The sequence below is a fragment of the Halyomorpha halys genome, unplaced genomic scaffold (genome assembly GCF_000696795.3).
Source record: "Halyomorpha halys isolate HHAL.00 unplaced genomic scaffold, Hhal_1.1 Scaffold607.1, whole genome shotgun sequence".
Classification (NCBI taxonomy): domain Eukaryota; kingdom Metazoa; phylum Arthropoda; class Insecta; order Hemiptera; family Pentatomidae; genus Halyomorpha; species Halyomorpha halys.
In genome coordinates, this window is record NW_027116321.1 from 627,513 (window position 1) to 650,107 (window position 22,595).

The 22,595-nt window shown below is 31.0% G+C and overlaps 1 protein-coding gene across 1 annotated transcript in view; it reads left to right on the forward strand.

Moving 5' to 3' along the window:
* Sema2a (Semaphorin 2a) overlaps positions 1-22,595 on the forward strand; it is a 575,812-nt gene that overhangs the window by 370,609 nt on the left and 182,608 nt on the right. The window contains exon 2 of the mRNA XM_067053126.1: positions 6,624-6,711. Coding sequence (XP_066909227.1) covers positions 6,624-6,711 — 88 coding nt within the window. The remainder of the gene's footprint in view (positions 1-6,623; positions 6,712-22,595) is intronic.

Below are 22,595 nucleotides of genomic sequence, written 5' to 3' on the forward strand. Positions count from 1 at the left end.
CAGCCTACAAACATTTCACTCTCTTCTTTTCTACTATTTGTCAAAATAGTTATTATTTCTTTAAGATTTTTTGTGATTATATGTTAAAATTCCATTTAGAATTCTAGGTTATGTATATTATTTTAATGATTTATTCCAACTTTAATATAGTATGAAAAATATCACTGTACAAAAACTATTGTCTTAACCCATTCTGTCTTGTCTATGTTAACGATTTGTTGAATTACGGATTTATATTCCGTTACATGGATGGTAAATTCTTCGCTCATCAATAAAGTTTTATGGTACATTACGCAGACAAAAGACGACATATTCCATCCCTCTTCCCCCCTCCCCTCCCTGTAATGAGAATGAATAGAGCTCGTCACTAGTATACTATACATAGCTGCCTTGTCCTCATTAGTCATCATCAAGTTGCCGCGCCTCCTAGGGCACACAGTATCCTAATGGGCCCCAACAAGGTCACTGTCCCATCTGACAAATAAAATATCGTCCCGAAGACAAATAGTCTTTGAATATGGCCCCTATTTATGTACCTCTTATCCTGCTCTCGACAGTGGAAATGGGTCATTGTACAATTAAACGCATTATGACTTCCTTAAATATTAATTCGGACTAATTGAAGAAGTTGGTGAGTAGAAACCGAATTTTTGTGCAATAGCATGTTTTATTCCCAGATCCGCCCAACATTGACAGAACTACGAATCATGGAAAATACATTACAAAACGTTTTGAAGTTGCTCCGCAAAAAAAAAATTGCACGTTTTACGCACTTATGGCTAAATTCCTCAATTTTGATTTTTTTTTTTTTTTTTTAAAGATTTAAGTAAATTTCCTTCAAAACTTGTACTAAATACTTATATTTTATATTTCAGTACTTCTTATTTCATGTATGCTAATATGTATTTCTTTTAATTTAATTTATTGTTGTTTAAATAAATTAATTAGTATTCAAGTTAAAGCTCAACACTTTTTATTATTTCTTTAACGTTTCGGCCAATTCGGCCATCCTCAAGTACAATCTTAGAGAAGGGAGAAATACTTTATTTATCTATGCTGCCTAAATACATCAGGTTGCTATTTCACACAGCATACTTATCAATCCGTAATCGGACATATACAAATTAAACATACATGGTATAATAAGATATAAAAAGATATAATAATAAGATATAATAAACAATTTTTTTTCCCCTACAGTTTCCCTTTACAATCAATTTCGGTCTATACACCAAATACAAATGTTTCAATTCATTCCTTTTTTCTTTCTCAGTTCTGCTCCTCCAATTTCACCATTTCAAAATTTTTTAATTCACCCGATCAACAAATTCGCTCTCCGGAATTCACCCTCCTAGATCCTCTTCAGTGACCCGCTTAACAAATTCAATATTAGACGGCAATGTGAGATCAGACTATCATTCATAGTCACAGCAGTAGATCAGTTAGGGTTAAATCATATCAAATAAATTCGCTTATCAATAAATATATTATTAATAATATCGGTCTTTTTTTATATAAATTTTCTCATATTTTACTTCGTTACGTTATTTTAGTTATTAGTATCTTTTTTAGTCCAATGTTGCTATTTTTTTTTATTTTTTTTTTTTTACTTGTTCCTATTTTCTGGGCATTGAGTATTTTTATATTATTTTCTTTACTTTATTTTACAGTAGTTTTATAGTTTTTGAAGTTGTAATTTAAGGAATTTCTACTTTAAAAAGGAGCTTTGAACGCATTTATTTTAATTGTTTTTTAATGGCTAATAATGTGTACGATATTATCTTTTATCTTTTGCTATACATTAGAGTTTTAAATACTAATATAGGAATGTTTTAGTTCTGTTATTATTCGAATTATACCTTTCTAAACTACTATTATGTAGTTCAACTGAGATAAGTAGAGTATTAAAGATTATATATTACAGGGTATCATTAGTATATCTGCTTATCTATTAGTTAACGATGAAGAAATATACTTTTTAAATTAGTTTGTTCAAGCAGATCAGTTTAATTCAACAAGATATTCTTCTTTCACTGGGCACTTCTTAGAAATTTTAATAATATGAATGCATGAACTTATTATATAAAGTTTCAAATTTCTTAAAACCCGTTGGACAAATCCGCCATTAATATTCTTACTTGACTTTCTTAAGAAATTTGAATTTTAACTAAGAAAATGGTCTTTATAAGAAATTGCATTAGGGAAAATGTAATTTTCCACGATTCTGTACTTCTACAACCATTTTTGTTATTTGGCCGGATAAAATTATTAAACTTGCCTTAGAAAGTTTTGGTTCTACTTATTCAATTACGAATAATTAAGGTGAGTTTAAGTTGAGCTGGCCACTAAACTGTTTTAGAATCGTCTTGGTGTTAGACTATTAAAACTTTATTCATATAAATTGTTTATGTGTTATTATGCAAAATATATGGTTATTTCGTTTGAAAAGTCCGATTTTCAATGAAATTCTTATAAATTAAACTGCTTTCATGATAAATATTCTTAAATATCAATAAGTTTTTTTTATTATATACTTACTTCATTAAATATCAATACTAACTATTGAGGAGAAAAATCGCCCATTAAACCAACAGTGTTTAAAAATATGACTATATAACAATTATTTTTATTTTATTTTATTTACAACAATTTTTATTTTATACAATTATCCATATTTTCAACATTTTAGCATTAAAATTCAATGAGTTCTTAAATACTAATTTTGGAAGATTTTTGGCCATTTTTTTCGTAACCTTTAATCTCCAGACAGACTTGCGGATTGTCAATTTTTTTTCTAGATTCTCTAATACTTCCATTATTGGTATTTATGAAACTATATAATTTTAATAATTTTACTGGGGTATAGAAGAAAACAATTTGATAATGGCCTGAGAAAAGACCGAAAAGATGTAAAAAAAAGTTGAATATATAGATGTATAAAAATCATTATAATTTTAAATAATTTGGGTTTAAATGGTGATTTTTTTTCACTCAATAGTTTTGATAGATACTTGAAAAATTGAGTATATTATGTAAACAAATTAAAAGATGGTAAAAAAGGCCAAAAAGGTTAAATATATGTATAAAATAGAAATGTCGAGTAAAATAGAAATATTACAAATAGAATAAAGTAAAAATTATTTTTAAATAGTTAAATTTTTGAACAATGTGGGTTTAAAGGGAGATTTTTTCTTCAATCATTTTTAATGATATTTAAAAAATTGGGCACTATATTTAAAAACTTTAGTATTTGGTAAAAAACAACTTTCAAATTTACTGAAAAGTTGTATACCTTATTTATATTTAAGATTAGTTATAAAAGTTTTATTTAATATTTGTATATAATTTTATTTTTAAGCAATCTGAGTTAAAGATTGCTCCTAAACCTAAGGACATTTTTCTCTCGATCGTTTTGTTCCATATTTAGTAATCATAATCGTATCTCATTAAAAAACATAAAAAACCTTTATAAAATTTTACATAATAAATATACAATTCCTTTACTCTGTTTTTCAAATTATCACTTAGATGAAGCTAATTTTGGATTTGTTTCTAGAAATGAAGATTTTTTAACTATCGCACCTGCCCTGAATTCAGTAATAATTAAAGCAGTATGTAGGTTTAAACACTTTTAACAATAATTTTATTATTATAAAAAGTATATATAAAGTTTTTGGATTGATTATAAATTATCCTGTTTTTTAAGGAAAATCCAGACTGACTATAGGGAACTGAATGGCTGTGGGATTCCTCTGTCTATTTTGTAGGTGGGGTTCTTTGTGAGCCTGGCTCTGAAGTATACCTTTTCAATAGGTCGCACTTTGTTAGGTCGCCTTCGACCTCTGTTAAACTTTTGTATACCTTCATCTTCTTTTGCCTCTGCTCTTTTATTTACCATGTCTCTGCTTTGTTTTTGTCCCGCTTATCGGATATTTGTCTTTTTTTTCTCCTACTGTTTTTCTAGTTGATTAAATTCCGAACTATACTTAAAAATAAACTCCGATACCTTATATATACCTTGTTCAGAAGATTATGGATTTTCCTTCTCGAAACATCCCGTTAAATAAATTTAAATGAACCGTCAGCCAATCGGAATTCAGAGGGAGAGAAATTCAGTTCATGAATATGGCATGTCTACCCTGGTGATCATACGGAATGATGAATGAGTCTTTTGATTTGATTAGAAAAGTTGGACTTTGGAGAGACGAGAAGCATCAACTGGACTTTTCAAGCCTTCAGAACTTATTGAAGTTCATCTCGGAATCGGATCATCAATTCCAAGAGAGTGGGTTCTTTTTGCAGTTCATTGGTCCATGAAATATTTAAAAATATGTGAATTTCTATAGCTTATTAAACTTTTACTTTTGCCTGCATCGAGTGACATGGTTTCTTTATTCCTAAAAGTCATATGAGTTCAAACTAACGTACACATTGTTGTTAATGATTATGTCAGTTTCGTTCAGTAACTGATTATGTAGTCTAATTTATACAATAAATAGAGAATACTATATTTGTTTTTGTTTAGAGAAAATGACGTCAGTATAAATGGTTGCATCAAAAATACCGTAAGTGTAGATACTCCTCCAAAATATTATGCATCAAAATGGTTGTTCTGTGATCTTTTATTGAATGTGTATTTTTGTTATTCAGTTGTTTCTTTTCTTTATTTCTAAAAGTTTACTACTTTAACTTCGTTAAAGATTCAAAAAATAAATAACATAATAGATTTTTTAAGAAACTACACATTGATAGCTCCCGACAGTTTTGTTTTTTTTTGCAAAAAAGTTACCAATGTTACCAGTTGTTCGAAATTGTGTGCATGCTATGTAACTGACAATGGGCTACTAAAGTTTTCTTCAGTCTTAGCTTGGGCAAACTACTGAATTATACTTAGCGGTGATTCACTACTTAATAGTGAAAATAATAAGAAAATAGAAAACTTCTCACTTCGTCATACGGGACAAGACTTGCGAAAATGTTGAAAATATAACTATTTACAATTTACAACTTAAAATTAATTTACAGCAACTATTCCATGCTTTATCTCACTCTGATGAGAAGTACTCGTTTTTTTTTTATTTCTAAAAAAATCACTACAATTTTTAAACGAATTCATTTTAATCGTATTATGTCGATTACTTCCTTCACAGTGGTGCAAAGTACATTTCCATAAACGTAACAAACAATGCAAGTTTCTCCCTTTTAATTACTACTTTTCGATTTTGCTAAAAGAGAGAACTTTTAATTATATTTTTCGTAAAGCTAGTGGAGATGTACTTAGCACCTCTGTGAAGTAAGCCATCGATATGGTCTACGAAGTGGAGCGAGGAGGTGTGGATAGAGCAACAAGTAGTTATAAACTTAAAAATTGCCGTCCACAAGCCCTTACATGAATGAGGAGTTAATCAAGAGATCAATTAGGCGATTACAGCGTAGTGTAAGCCAAACTGTTCCATTTCCACTGATTCTTGCATATACAATTTATGTTTCTAAACTATGAATTTATCATCTAAGGAGTCCTATTGTTGCTAGTTTTATTTTTAATTACTTGTATGGGTTTTGTGAAACTTTCTCATTGATTGTTACTTTTCTATTATACTCTGTGTCACCCTATGATGAATGTCAAATGAAGGATGTAGTGTCTTGAACAAAATAAAAAGTTATGGACATTCAAAAATAAAATGGTACCATTTCTATTTGTATATAATATTTTCATGTTATTTCAGAATATTTAATTTTTAAGAAATATGTGAACTGAATTTTGAACACATTTCTAAAATAATTCTTCTTCACGCTTTATGGACTTCTCCACGGAATTAATGACTTCCAACATTTTTTTCATCAAGCAACATGGATCTGGATTGGTATTTTTAATAAAATTACTGTATTGATTTACATATTCTTATTTTTTTTATTAATATATTTATTGATATTTACAACTGTAAATACATTCAGTAAATTCGATCTTGGTTATAATGAAGTGATACAGGCGTGTAGAGAACTATCCTTTGCTAGTTTTTAAATAGACAGTAAATATATTTAATTATGTATTTTTGTGAGAAGTAGTCTAACCCCGACACATCGGAGTTCATCAGCACAAAATTTTGTAACTAGCAGTTTTGTTTCTTTTAATTGTTATTTTAGTCTTAGGTTTTTTATGTAATAGTGAACATAGTTTTTTATTCTAAAATCGAAGGACCTTTTTATTTTGAAATTTGTTATGTATTTTTTAACAGTTTCCTCTTTTTGTGTTTAATTTAATTTATGTATTTGATTTTATTTAATTTACAAATAAATGTTTCTATCCGAGCCAGCGTTTAGCTAAGCATTCTGACAAGGACAGAAAGTCGAATTGAGGTGGCTTAGCAGATATATTTTTTTTAAATTTTAATTTATTTTCTTATTAGTGTATTCTAAATCATATATTAGGCGCTTATATTAATTCATATCATAAGAAATAATTGTTTTATTCAACACTACTAATGTGTGTACTATTAGATTTATACCAAAAATTAGATAGTTTGATTCTGATATTTACAATGTTTTATTGTTATAATAATTTTATTATTATGTTATAATAAACATGTTATATACTGTCTCTAATTTGTTTTGTTTTCTTTCAGACCATGTGCGGGAGTTCACCTGCGGCAAAATGTACTACCGCACTGTTTACCTTGACGAATCGAAGGGTACCCTGTACGTCGGAGCGATGTGAGTACACAACATCTATTATTGCTTATTTCAGTTTGTTCATGTGTGCTACAATCTGCTACAAACAGAACTTGGTGTATGGGTTCTATTCATTCCATCTTTCCAAGCCTTAAATATTCCTCGGTATTGGTGTTGCCAACTAGGCCATTCCAGCTCTTTTAGCATTCTACTGCAAAAATATGACTGTTTTTAGATTTGAGAAAAAATGTATATTGATCCCATATAACTTATAAAACCTACTAACTAAAGTAAGAAAAAATAATTATTTATATAAATTAATACCTTTTTTTTAAATTATAAAATAATTTTAAAGATTTTTTCTTTTAAAATGGGCATTGTAAAATTATTTATTTAAGTTTTAATTATTAGACTGTGTTGTGTCTAAAGTTTTAAGAATTTAAGCCTGAATTTCTATATTATTTTGGTGGACATTATTTTTTATGATGAGTGGATTAAAGTTTAAACTGCGGTTCCCGCCTTGACAAAGTTCACTAACTTTCTGTCTGGAGAACGTATTCTACTTCATTCACAAAAGATTTTTTTTTTAACTTTTGAGAACATATATATCACCTCGCTAAGCTGTATTGACTAAGTGCTCCTCAAGTATAGTAACATATAACGAAGGGTTCAAATTCGTTGGGTTAGCTAAATCAGGCAAGGTGAAAAGATTATCGAATCAGAGTCGAATCCTCTGAAAGAATCTTGCTAAAGAGATTCAAACGATAGAATCAACGATTCGCCTGGTCGAATCGCTTAAGGAACAGTCGAATATGATATGATCCACTTAAAACAAGAACATCTAATAAATAAGTACCCATTGCCTTTAAGAAAAGAATCAAGTATTCTGTCTATACAGTTAAAGGGAGAAAATGTATTATTTTTTTAAATCATTAAGATTTATTTGGGCCGTCCGTAGCTCAGAGGTTAAGACAGTCTTGTCAATTTGATGTCTATTACCGATGACGGTTCGAATCCGGCCTGGGGCGTCTAATTTTTTCATTGAATGGCGGTCCCACAAAATGAAAACTTCTGACCCCCAAACATGGTTAGGCAGTATAGGATTCCAATGGGACTCTGGACCGATAAAAAAAAGATTTATTTTACTTTCGATCAATTATCGAAGAAACTCAGTATTGTAACCGGTTATAAAAAAAAATCTGTGGTATTTTATTTTTAAGATTATATTTACAGTTTCAATCAAAATTACTAAGACTGATCAGTAGTGCTCCCCCCTACATCAGTAACAAGAACTTACACAAAGACTTACGAACTGCCTACGTACAAACAACCATTAAATCATTATATAAACGGTTTCATGACGCACTTCCAACACACACTAACCCTCTAATTCAAGGAATATCAACACTAGACTTAGCAGATACGAGACGACGTTTACGAAGGAGCTGGAATAGGTACCTCTTAAATTGATTTTTAAATTTCAATTTTAATGGAGAGGCATCATTGGATGACCTTAACCTTCATGCCTTCATGACTTTTTTTTTTATTTTTCTTTTTTTTTATTTTTTCTTTTTTTTTTCTCTCTCTCTCTCTCTCTCTCTCTACATCTCATTCACTGGTTGTGAAAATACTTTTACAGTTGTGAATAAACTTAATAAAGTAAAAAAAAAAAAAAAAAAGATTATATTTAATAAAAATATTTTTAACTTAAGGTAATTTTTATTGTATTACTAAAAATAGTTTTAGCCTAGATTTGTCTAAGTTGCCAAAAAAAAAAGGATTTGTGAATTTTAGTTGTTTTGAAATAAAAACTTTATTTTCAATAAAACTAAGGGGAAAAATAATTATTTAAAAAAGAAGTGAAGCATTGTTGAGTTCGATAAAAAAAGTGAGACATTTTGAATACACGTTTTAAGAATGAACGAAACGAGTTATGAAAATATTCTACTGTATCAGTTTTATATATTTTTAGCTGTATTTAATCTATAAACTAATGAGTTATAATTATAATTATAAATTTATGAATCATATTTAAAAAAAAAAAGACTATATATGAGAAGAAATCAGTTAAATAATAAGATTCTATGTTTGTTCTGGTTTTAGTTTCAAAGATTTTTTCTTTTTCTTTATGAGTTCCTCATGGAGTCTAACCTGGAAGAAAGGACTTGTAGAAAGAAAGACAATTCACAAGTTTCTTGTTTACCTTTTCTACCTTCCCCCGCCTTGGAAGAAAGAGGGAATAAAACACTTGAGGATTTCCCAAGCCAAGTCTACTCCACCTTATCCCTTTATTTTCCTTTTATTTATTTGTTTGTTGTTTGTTTATCAATTGGCTAGCTCACCGTTTTATGTCGTCTAAAGATAAATAGATTTTACGGACATTGAGCCTTTTACAGCTCCTTGCTGTTTTTACCACTGACCGAGTTTAAGACCTCGATGTTGTATTTTTTTCTATTTTTATTTGTTTTATAATCTTTTTGCTCATGAAGTTTCTCGTCTTTTTCTTACGCTGTTTTAAACTTTAAATTGGTTTATATTTCTTCAAAAGAATATGAGTAAATTAGCACAACACTAAAATGCTTATGAGCATTATAAATTGGTTTCTGTCGAATAATTATATTTTAATAATATTTTATCGATTTTTTATTTATTAGTCCGAGCTGCCAAAAAAGCATTCGATTTTCGATTTCATATAATTCTTAACACAGAAATGTAACTTTATATAAATAAATGGTTGATTTCAGAAATAAACATAGTTTCCTCATTTGTATTGGCAAGTAACTCGGTGAGAAACTCGGTGTGGCTGGTTAGGATATGAATAGACAGGATGAGATTTACGGGAACCAGCCGTATATCCGTAGGAAGGAAACTTCACTCCGTAGGGAACTAGCCTGCGGTCGTGAAAAGGGATAACTAGTCTTGCAGGAATTACTTCTAAGCCCTTTCGTAAAGAAGAAAAGGTTTAGGAAGGAGAAGAGATGCAGAGAAGGCAGTGTGAAATAAAAGTCCAATATACATTTCCAAAAATAGTACTAGAGTATTCTAACTGACTATGTATATTATTATTCACTGCCTCCTAAGGAGGAAATTCACACTTTGGTTAGCCAAGTTTATGTTTAGTCAACTCTTGGAGCCATTAAACGTCATCCAGAGGTACCACGTGTAAGACTAGCTTTTAGTGGATCAAAAGATTTTATAGTAATCTTTATTGATTAAAATTCATTTTAAAAATAATAATATAATAAATGGTTACGTGCAAGTATAGTTAAATTATTTAGAAGAAGCGATAAATTTATTCATAAAGGATGTTTTTGTGATGACTGTAATAGTTCAAGTTGGCGGCAGCTAGGCTCGTCATGTCGGATCGTAACAGATTTGGTGGCAATAGAGGTTACAGTACAGACCAGCAAATAGTATTGTCGCTGTAATATCTTTCTTACTATAATAATATCTATACTAAAGTAATATCTTACTAGCACTCACGTATTTAACTCGTAATATAACTGTTGCCGACTGACGTGTAAATCATGGGAGTTTTCCCTCAACTTGTATGAATATAATGTTAAATAAATTTGCAATATTTATTTATCAAAAATACAGGAAGTATAGTATGGGGTGAAGAGATACTAAAAATATCATGACGTAATTTGTGGATTTTTTTTTTTACAAATTATCTTTTTTCATCGTTTTTGAATCATTTCACTGAAACAGGATAACAGTACATGACAATGATTTTCCACCACTCGGGTATTTAAAGGTGTACTCTTCAGGATCTCCACCCCCGGACTTGCGAACTAAGTCCGAAGTAATTAAAACTTCTAACCTTATGTTAGCCTCCCCTTTTTCTCTTTTCTCTCGCTCTCTCTTTCAACTTAAAACTTTTTCCCAGCCGCTTCGGTTACACAATTCACTGGATTACTTCTGAGATAAAGCGTTTCAACCGTACGAAAAATTATTTTAATCAGATTTGGAAAAAAAAGAAAAAGAATATGAACTTTTTGGGCAGATTCTGTCTTAAAATTAAAATATTTTCGTTGAAAAAAAAATACGATAAAAAAAGTATTTTTTTTTTGTTTATCAAAACCTAACAGTCACTACCAGGAATCCCAACTATTAAATAACTTTTATGAAATTCTACAAATGAAAATTCGTTGAATAATATCAGGTATTCGTTTCCTCTATATACGAAGTATTAATTAAAAAAGATATCTGAGGTTGAACATCGTTTAATATCGTGATTATTTGTTATTCTGGGATTAAAAAAAAATACCACGCTTCTTTGCTTTTATTTTTACGCTTATATTATGCGATCAAAAGGTTTTTTTTATTTTATGTTTGTCGTATTCCGTAGGATGTATCAGTGACTAAAATTAATCTGTGACAGCCCTACTTGCTTTGGGAGAGTCTGTTGGGCGATAGTAAATATAATAAATAATATAAGTACAATCTACTGTACTTTCTTTGGGATACGTTTAATTCAAAATAGAATCTGAACATTTTACTTTAATTTATCTCTACATGAAATATGTAGTACTGCTTTCACTTACAAAGCATAAGATATTTAAATTTGTTGATATTTCACTGGTTTTTAACCTATGAAATGAGGTCAAAATTATCTGAGGTAAAATAGTATTTGAACCCTAATATTTAAGATTTTAATTGGCATTATAGAAAAAAAAATTGATAAAATTTCACTAACTAATTCAGGAGGACCAAGTTTTATATTATCTAGTGACCACTTATTTTACATCTTGTTCTTTTTTTTGTTTTGTTTATTTTAGGATAAAAATATGGAGGATATAATTTAAAGTTATTTGGAAAGTTAAAACTATTTTAGCACTAATTACAATTAAAGATTTATTTAGAAAATAGCTAAACTAAAATAAATCAATAGTTGGAGGCGTTCATAGACAGTTGTCCATGACAAAGACTGTAATTTTTTATATCAATTATAGGTCTAGACACTCAATTCTATATGCTCTGTTCCATTATTAATATATGTCACGTTCTTCAGTTTAGAGATTACATGGTATTATGTCTAGAAAGTACATATTTACTTAGGTTGTACAAAAAAAAGAAAGAAAAAATTATACACTCTCGTGTAAAAAAAACGGAAGCACGCAAGGATCATTCGTGACTGGACAACAAAGGATATACAATAACTTCCGTTTCAACATGTGTTCTGTACACAATAAGCGCATTAATGTTCTTTAACGGTATAAACGCGATTTGAAACATTGAGAGAGAAAAAAAAGAGATAATTCTTATCGAAAAATATCAAGGAGTGTGGTCTCATGGGATAGTCATCACTCAGAAAAGAATGAAATCGTTAGTTCAGAATGGATTTAGATATCTCCATCACATTGATTGAAGACATCTCGGGTGAAACTGTTTCATATGCAGCGGCGCCCCAGTGATGCTACAAGACACAGATTTACATTTGATTAGTGGAGGGCATTTGTCATCGTGTGGTTAAGTGTATTTGAGAGCTCATCTATTGTATCGTGTACGGTATCTGGAGAGGGCGTTAAAACTAGTCATCGGTCTTAAAATGGCTGAAACAGGTTATGTTTTACCGTTCGTTAACAGTTCTTATTTATTTACACCTCCAGCTGCCTTATAAGCAAGATGTGCATCTTCAGTTGGATATTATATGTCCGTAGCATCGAACTACTGCTAATAAATCAATTTACAAGTTTAACGACAAATGTACAATTTTCAGTTTTAAAGTTCTGCACATCTTCCGTCTGGAAGATTTCCAGCTCTTCCTTCTTTCAGGTAGATTAAAGTGGGCTAGCCCAAATCTTCTTCTCTGAGGGTAACGGTCATAAAAAAGAGCACCAACATTCACAAAGCTATATCGATAACCTTCTTCCTTAGACAGATTATTTAGTCTACTCTGCGAAACAATTGTTATGGTAGATCTAACACCTTAGATTTCAAAATTATTATATAGTTGTAGAGCTTCAGGGATGGCATATTTCCCGGGACTGTCCCGTTCTTTATACTTAGTCCCGCGTCCCGTCAAACACAAGATGCGATTTTTTCCCGTACTTCGTATATCGAATAACTTTTTTTAGCCTAGATTATCTTTTTAGTGCTCCTTGCGGAATGAGTATTCTTGAAATTTATGTTCCCATTTTTTTTTTCAATTTTAAGAGTTTTAATGATTTCCATATAATCTTTAATGAAACACTTGAAATTTAGCCAAATGAGACTTCCAAGAAATCATTCGGCACTGTCCATTTACTGGACAGAAATAATCTGTGCGATCTATACGTCTCTTTCATGATTAATGAACTGCACTGACAGATATCCCAAAACTCCATCTATGCTTTGCCCATTCCCAGATCATTCTTTATCGTCTAATGAGCCTTCAAAGGACATCCGGAACATTTCTAATAATTTTTTATCCTCAAATATCCTTCTCTAGCAGCATCAATATTCTGAACCATGTAGCACACACTCTGACCACGTTGAGCACGTTGAGCAATTGTAATGCAACTGTGATTGCAGTTAAGCCTTGGTAGACATGCATTGTTCTATCAAATATTTGTACGAGGAAACGGACCAATTAGGAACTAGTCTTCCAAGATAATAAGACTAATTATTGTTTTTACGTAGTGTTACAATCTAGCAATATCCTGTAAAAACATTTAAAATTTGAATAACGCATCATTTTTTGCGAATCATCTTATTTATACGACACTGCTTTGAATCAGGAACGATGTTTACTTAGTTGTATGTTGTCAAGCAGTCATTCGAAGAATCGCGGTATAGAATAGTAGGCTGTGGTGATATTTATCTATTAGTAAAATTTACAGCTACACATTAAATATATAGCAAACTAGTAATACATAGCCATTCAATAAATGATTTATGACGAACATAGGAAATTGTAATAAGATGAAGAGTCTTACCGGGCCCGGAGGTTTGTCGCCATTCTCAAATTCAGATCTAACACAGTTAAGGGATAACCCTTAACACTTCGGACGATCCTTAGAACACTACTGATTTTCGCGAAATATTTTTTATTTAATTCCATTTCCTGTTAATTCTTAGCTAAGTATCGTTGGTCCGAAGACAAAGTCTATATGAAATTTACTAAGAGTATTGTGCTTGAATTTAAAGCATATTTTTATAAACGTCAATTGATTTAGGTGTTATTGGTATTCATGAGGGAATAGGGAACCAAAGAGAAATGCTTTATCGACAGCAATGCTCCCCAAATACAGTTACTATAATACACACCATACTAATCTATTTTAAAATATAATACAAAAGAATAATGTAAACGAAATACATTAAATTTTTCTATGTATTAGCTCTATATATTTAATTCTCTCATTATATGCCGCTCTAGCATAACTCATATTTCTATTTTTCGGTGATCCGTCACAAATATTGAGTTTAGTTAATAAGTTCGATTTTTTATAGACTCTTTCAAAGTTGATACTTTGATTAAGCATACATAAAGAAAAAATACACCTAGGACCTACTTAGCGAAATTTGCAGATACATTATTTTAGCCTTGTACCTATGATATGGTTATATTGATAACCAATATAAGTCAGACCAAACACTATCTTTCCATCTATCTTTTGAACGAAATATCTTTAGGATGCTTAGTCCAATTATTTATAAATCCTGACACCTTACAACCCCATTTCAATTATTGAATTATGAATTTTATATTTCTGTGTAAAAAAGAATATTTGACCCTATGATTTAATTCTTTATTTAATAATTCTCTTTAGGTTCTCATTTTACTCGGATTGTATAACACTTTTTAGTGTTAGTTGAAACAGGCATAAATTAGATTTGTTTAATATTTCCCAATCCTTAGTGCTTTATTGACCAAAGTAGTGTTTTCATCTTCTATATAGTTTACCGAATGTGTTAATTGATTTACATTTAACAAATCATTTTTTAACATCTGAACTTCATAGAATCAGGTTTCAGAACACCACTACTTAATCAATTGATTTACTTGGAAGACATCATTCATGTATGAATACTAGTGTTATTTTTATTGGGTCATATTCTATTTTTAACATTAACATGTCTGTGTTAGTCGATGTCTTAATGCTTGCTAGATATGTTTTAATGACTCATAGAATTTACAGAGGCTGGGTAAACCCCTGGGGTCTACTGGACCAACAAGGTTGACATACAGCTACAGTAACAGATTAAATAATTACCTGCCATAATCGGATTTGATTTAGTCCTTGGAGTTAATAGCAAAGCGCCTTACTCACTGAGCTTCCCCGCTCCTCATGTATATCTTATATTACAGTAATATTTTGCTTTTTTCATCACCTTTACCAAAATATATACATAACTAAACACTTTTGTAATCTGCCAAATAACAGACAAAGCAGGGTACAATCTAATTGTAATTAAAGGCTATTAGTAGAAGCAGAGAGGCGATGTGATCTTGCAACGGATAATTGTACAAAGGAGAGAGCCCTGGGGCTTATTGAAGCTGATTGTCAATTCCAACATCACCTGTCTTGATTAACTGTTCCATCTAAGATAACCAACTGGAATAGGTTGCGAGTAACAGGTATTAAATAATTACCCATTATAATTAATTGCTAATGTCAATTAATCACCTAACCCCAAGACATTATGAACGTGTACTCTCATGAATGTATGTAGTTCCAACGTTGAATGGCTAGAGGGAGTTAATTTTGGAAAATTTAATTAAGATTGTTCACTCACATTATCGACTAATTTTCATATACGTTTAAAGCCATTAGAGGTAACGGTGAGAGATTCAGGAATCAGCCCAGGGACTTGCAACAACAACCAATCTACCGAAAGGTCCTACAAAAAAATAATTTCTATAACTTTTCAGAAAAGTGGTTATAGGTTTTACGAAAGGTTATCTCCAAAATTTTATTTTTTAACGTGATTTGTGATATTGATCTTATAAAAAGAAAATATCAATCTAAAAGTCTAACCGCAAAAATCACATTGTCTTTTTTTCGCATAAAATAACTTTTATAATATATATACACATATATGTATATATTCATTGAAATATTCCATATTATGGAGGTTTAAATAACAAAAAAAAAATTATATTATCCTATTTAAATATACTCTTATAAATTACGTTTTAAAATAAAAGTACCTTATTAAAGTTGTTTTTGAAAAAAAAAAATATTAAAGATTTTGTATGTAAAAGTTGTATAAAAAGTATATAACTCTGAAATGGATATTGCTTGTTAGTGCTTAAAGCCACCAATTAATATTTTGTTCTTTTAAATCTAAAAATAAAAGGAAAGTTTACTACTAACGGAAAATATTTATAATAATGGAAAATATAATTATTACAACAAACTCTACAGCTAAAGGGTCTTCTTCGGGTAGGTTTCAGAACTTGATCAGAAAACTAGTAGATTGGTAGATTAAAAAAATATACAAACCACATATGAAGTAATAAATAAAATTAATTCTGAAATCAGTAGAAAAAATTGTTGGGGATTTTTAGTTACGTTTTGACACAATATTTTAATATATTTATATGTTTTAAATGTTTAATATCTTTATAACATATTGAGAAAAAAAAATTAATTTCTCCGTTCAGAGCAATTGAATTTGTTTATGTTCTTTAGGCAGGTCAGGGCTGTGGGCGAGACGCGTGTTTTTTATTTAGCTCTTTTTTCTCCCTCGCCAACCACCGTGTTTTGTTTAGGTCGATGGAGATGTTTCGTTTGTTTGTTCAACGAGATTATCTTTTTTACCCTATTCTGTGATAATATACATTTTAAAAAACGGGCCTCTATGTAAACACTGACCTCGGAGGCAGGAGAAAAAAAAAAACGTTGCCTTTTGTCCGGAAGAGAGAGGTTCGGTCTGTGGCGCCTCACGCTACCCAAGGGGCCTGTGTTCTTTGCACTTTACCCCAAAATTTATAGTTATTAGTTTGGAGTCTTTTCAATCTTCCCCTAATTGAGGTTGTCGCGTCACTCCCATGATTTAGGTTAGCATGTGGATTGCATAAAAGTAATATGAATATACTTTAAAAAAAAAAAAAAAAAAAAAAAATTCGATGCACACAACTCTGTTATACTTTTTTTAAAAAATGTTTTATTATTAGTTGTGTGCGTCGAATTTTTTTTTTAATTTTTTTTTTCATACCCTCCTGTAAAGATTATACATATAGGAGGTATCCTTCACACCCAGCTATACATATACCATACCTCCTATATGTACGTACCAAATACCCTCTAAAATCTTTACAGGAGGGTATGGAAAAAAAAAAAAAAAAAAAATTCGACGCACACAACTCTGTTATACATTTTTTTTTCAAATAGGAATAAAACATAAAATTAGGAATTGATTTCATGATGAAATTTTATTTCAACGAATTAATACGAAATTTTACCATATTTTTAAATTAGTATACATGGACAAAATATCTTTAGTTCTACTCAATTCCACAAATTACCTAGGGAGGAATATATATACTGTTTTTCATAGCACATCTTATGTCATCAAGAGATTTTTTTTAAAAAGAAAATCTACTTTATTACACATGAAAATCGTGCACAAAACGGAATGACATCACTTTCTTGCAATTCTATACTGTATTAAAATATTATAAAGTGTAAAAAGTCATAGTTGTATAGTGTATTTACCATTTCGATGATTTATTTAGTTATGAGATCGATGGAGCTTCACTCTGATCATCGAAGGTGTTTAATTAAAAGTAAATAAAATATTTGAAAATTAGATCAGTTTACTTTTTAGTCATCTATCATTGGGGCGCTCACGATATCCCACGAATCCATTTTTAATTCAAAGGGTTTTAGAAAAAAATATTTCGAAGCATCAATTTTTAAGTATGAAATGGAAGTTGTTCTGGGATTTAAAACAGTATCATAATAAGAGTCGAAAATTGCTTGGGACTCAGTTAAAAAAAAATAATGAAACTATCATAATTATTTAAGAAAAATATAAATGAATGGATTAATTTTTCTGCGCGACTTAAATTTCGAAAACATTAATGAATGTCACTAAAAAATCTCCAATGTCAATTATGGTTAATTTTTCATCGAGTTTATAAAGTTCAATTCCTCGTTTTCCGTTTTTTTTTTTTTTTTTTTGTTTAGTTTTAGGAGCTATTTTGTTGATTTTTATTGCAAAGATGTAGTAGATTATTATAAAAATTATACAAATGCTTGTTCATTTGTGTGGGATGAGGGCAAGTCTGTGTCTATCTATAATCAGTCGTGTGATTAGATTCATTAAATTCGAAATATTTTTTTAAAGAATACTGTTTCAAAGATTACTGATCTTCAAAGATCTCTTAAGGTTATGATTATGTTATTATACTGAGAGTTTATATTTAAATTGCACTAATAGGAATTAATAAAAATAGTTTTGAACTTAAATTAGCATAATGTTCTGCTAAAAACATAACTTTAAAACTGAAATCATTATTACTATTTACTCTATAATTTATATCTTTTTTTTTATTGATGGTTTTGGGGTGCGATCAGTAATGATACAAAAATGAGTAAAACTTATTTATTTGTGCTAACGTTTCGACCTGAATTGTTCAGGCCTTCATCAGGGCTTGAAATATATTGATATGTATGAGAGGTACCAGCTGGAGTTTTTTAACTTAATAATAATTTCCTTTGTCGGCATACCAATTATACCGCCGGACCTAGGCAAAAACCCCGTCGGCAACAGATCTAAAGTAATGTAAAAAGACATATAGATAACAGAGGGTACCATTAACTGGGAGCCATTAACCGTCTAGGCAGAGCCCTTATCGTTCACGTGGCCAGTGTAGACATTAGAAAGTACGGAGAAATACCCGCCGTAATGGATAACAAATAAACACCCCTCACCTCACACGGGCCTCTCTAAAAAACCTCTGGAAACCATTAAGTAAGAAGCCGGTTTCCTTCAAAGAAGAAACTGTTAAAGATGAAAGGGAGGACTTTCGTCGAAGATCATTGGAACTTCTCACCCCCGCTGAAAATAGAGGACCCAATCAGAGGACAGAAATCAAAAGAAGGAGGAGTCAGAAGGAGAGGGGAGAAAGGTAACAAAAGGGCAAGAAAAATAGTTTTTGGAGAGAGTCAGTTGGGACAGTCAAAGACAGTCTAGGGGAGTCAAGACCGGAGGACAGTCAACCACAGTCAAGGGGAAAGAAGCAGAGGAGACAGTCAACCACAGTCAAGGGGAGACAGGAGAGTGGAACAGTCAAGACCTGAAGAGAGTCGAGGTGGACAGAGTCTGGTAGGAAGCCTGATGGAAGGACAGGCTGGGAGAGTTTGAGGGAAGCTGAAAGAAGAGAACAGTCTGACAGAGAAAGACAGTCTGGAAGATGAGCGGCAGCCAAGAGGCCATATGAACGCTTTTTCACGACAACCGCCAAGCCTGCCGATGTATCGAAACAAGTAAGACCTTTTCTAGTGTAATTAGAATGGCAGTAATAGAATTAATAACATATTCAGTATAAATATTAAATATCTCAACTGGTACTTCTCAATGCATTCTCTTATAATTAAGGTATAAAGATATAAGTTTACCATGCTCTCTCATAATAGTATTCTTGATAATGTATATATATATATAATTGTAAAAATAAAAGACGTAACAAAGAATTTACTTTATAATTAATAATCCCTGCATGCCACCTCATATATAATAGCATAGTAAATTGGTGAACACGATACCGTTGGAAAGGAACTCCAATCATTAATCATGATATTCATATCTAGCATACCACGGCGGGGGTTTTCAGATGGTGTCTAGTGGTTGAATTAAATATAGAGAATTATAATAAACAAATAATAAAAAAGAAATAAAATATAACTATTTTGCACAAGATACAATGGGGAAGAAAGAAAATGCAATATGCTACAATAAGCAATAGATGCACAGTTATATAGCTGAGTAATTAGCAAAAATAAATATAGAATATTAGGAAAAGTGAATAAGGAACAAAGAGATTTGTGTGGGGGGAGGGTTATTTTTCTTCTTCTTTTTTTTTTTTTTGTTCTTCCTAAGATCAACTCTTATGGACGTGTAGCTAATCCCACAGAATTAACAATATCGCCATATATTTGCAGGATACCCTGAGTAACGCAATATTAGATAGGTATTTCGTATTTAAAAAGCAATTTCTCCTGAAGAAGGATTTTTCTTACAGAACAGAAAATGGCTGCCCCAAAAGATACACGACCCCTGGACTCGTGGACTATAGAAGGTGCCCCTGGCACAACCCAGCCATCTGTACCTAAAGGGATTTGTGACCGGTTGGGTGTTACCCTTGAGCAGGGCTGAAGATAGTGTGTTCACTATTACGCTAAGGCGGCCAAAGAGACTAACAGCCGATTACCCTGTAATCCTGAACCCTTTGCCCAAATCGTATTTTCCACGTCCCCGGCCAGCGAACAATTCTACCCTCCCCCTCTCGTTCCGTCCGCAGTGTGAAATGAAATCTGATTTATCATCTGTGGGGTCGGAGCCAGGTAGAGAGGACCGAGTTTTTGCTAATCAACTCCCAGCGGTCCGGCTTAATCACATCTTAACGAACTTGCGCTTCATCGGGCGATACAATTGTTCGTCGTCCTAAAAGATAAAAAAAAAAAAAGTCGTCCTTGATTGCTCTGATTCGGGTTTATTGTCTGTCGTATCTTTTTGATTGGTTGTTATTGCGGTAGGGTGTCAGCTGGATTACAAGTTTTTAGAGGCTTGATTATGTGTAGAAATGGCAATCGTTCTAAAAAAAATTATTAAACTGATATATTAGTTGTTAAAAATGCCCTATTAGTTGGTAGAACTATTTTTATTGTGATTTTTTATAGCTAGTAATCAACATAAAAATTCACTTATACCGTTAATTTGATTTCATACATCGAAGTAATCAAAACTACAAAAGATATAATTCATTATCAGGTACACTTATTCAGGATATGTACTTTGAATGAATGAAAAAGAATATAATAATAAGATATAAAAGTATAAACAAATAATAATGTTACAATAAATTATTTAAATTTTATCCATTATAGTCTCAAAACCTTTTATTTCTCTTATAAGTCCGACGTTTCGGCCAATCCGGCCATCTTCAGGGACAATCTTAATACAACTTTGAAACCATATAATTTAAACAACTCTAACTCCATGCAGGCTATTCTGCCCAGGTCAAAAACATCAATATCTAATTAGTCAATATCACTTAAAACAAAGTCAAAATCATTCATCAGCAGACACTATTTCTTAAACTTTTATCACAACAATCATTTGTCACAACAGAGATTAAGCCTGCATGAAGTTAGAGTTGTTTAAATTATATAGTTTCAAAGTTGTATTAAGATTGTCCCTGAAGATGGCCGGATTGGCTGAAACGTCGGACTTATAAGAGAAATAAAAGGTTTTGAGACTATAATGGATAAAATTTAAATTATTTATTAAAAAGTTACCAGTCTCAAGAAAAAATTAAGATTATAAATAAATAATGTTATAGTTTCTTTTAAACCAAACCGATATCATAAAATACTTTATATTTAGTACAAATTTAACAACTTTATATGTTAAACCGTTTGTAGAGAGTATTGTTGGTATGTTAATGAATCTTTAAGATAAAAAATATGACTCGTCACACGGTGACAGATTTTAGCTATTACTGACATCATTTGCTATGTCTAGCTTGACAGTTGATATTACATGTAGCAACAGTGAAGAAACAGTTACGTTTATTGCCAAAATTGTTCGGATATTTTTGTCTTTTAATTGATTGTTTCTGACTTTGAAATTGGCTCTGTTTGAAGTTTTTAATCTTATCTGTAATTATGCTTATTTTACTAACAGCCTCTTAACAAGTTTAGCTTAGATTGTAGGAAGATAGTTCAGGTGGCAGTCTATAAAGGTACAAAATAATAAAAAAAATTATTTAATTGTATTCAAGGTTTGGTCCGACTTTGAAGGGCTAAACATGAAATACAGCGCTAAATAAAAACAAGAAACCGACATTGTTAGGTGTGATAAGAAAATTAGAATACGTATAGTTTAGATGTACTGTCAACTTGTGAACAGGACGCTATCTGGATGTCTTATTTTCGACGACAGAAAAGTGTCACCGTATAATTGAGCTTTTTATTATTTTTTTTTTTTAAATCATTTATTTATTGGTATCTACAACTGTATGACATATATACAACAAATATATTTGCTGTAGGTGAGATAGTGACATGATACAAACATGTGGAGAATCTACCCATTGATAGAACTCTAATAACATTTCTAGAGGAGAAGATCCAGTGGCCATCATCTTTTCAGACGCCTAGGAGGATTATTAGGTAATGATGGGGAAGCCAGGTTAGAAACAAGTGGATTTGGATGCTTGGGAAGTTTTCCATGGAAGGAATGGTATCTGATTTTGAACATATAGAACTTTGAGGTCATGATGGATAACTTGATTTGTGACAAAGTAAGGAGCGTTAAGGATTTTACGAAGGATTTTGGACTGTAAGGATTAGATTCTGGAGGAATTTGATGGTTTAGTGGAGCCCCTAAGCTCATCTCCGTATGTCCAGATAGCCCTTATAATAGTCATATAGATCAGTCTTTTGTAATGGATTGGCAATTTAGACCGTTTGTCTAGTAAATGTTGTTATAGTCGAAATCGACGAGCAGTTTCCTGTCTTTTCAGTCTTGTATGAGGATTCCATGCCAGTCGTTTGTCGAGATAGTCCTAATTAACGGATCTGTTCGACAGGAATAAGTGGGGTATTATTAAAGGATACTGTTGGGCAAGAGGTGTCATTGGTTTACGACGAAGGGTAAATGTGATTCGGTAAATGAGCCTTAAAATGGTATATAAACATTTTTATCACACAAAATGTCTTTTTAACCTCCTGGAAAAAAAGAGATTATGTATATATATTTTTTTC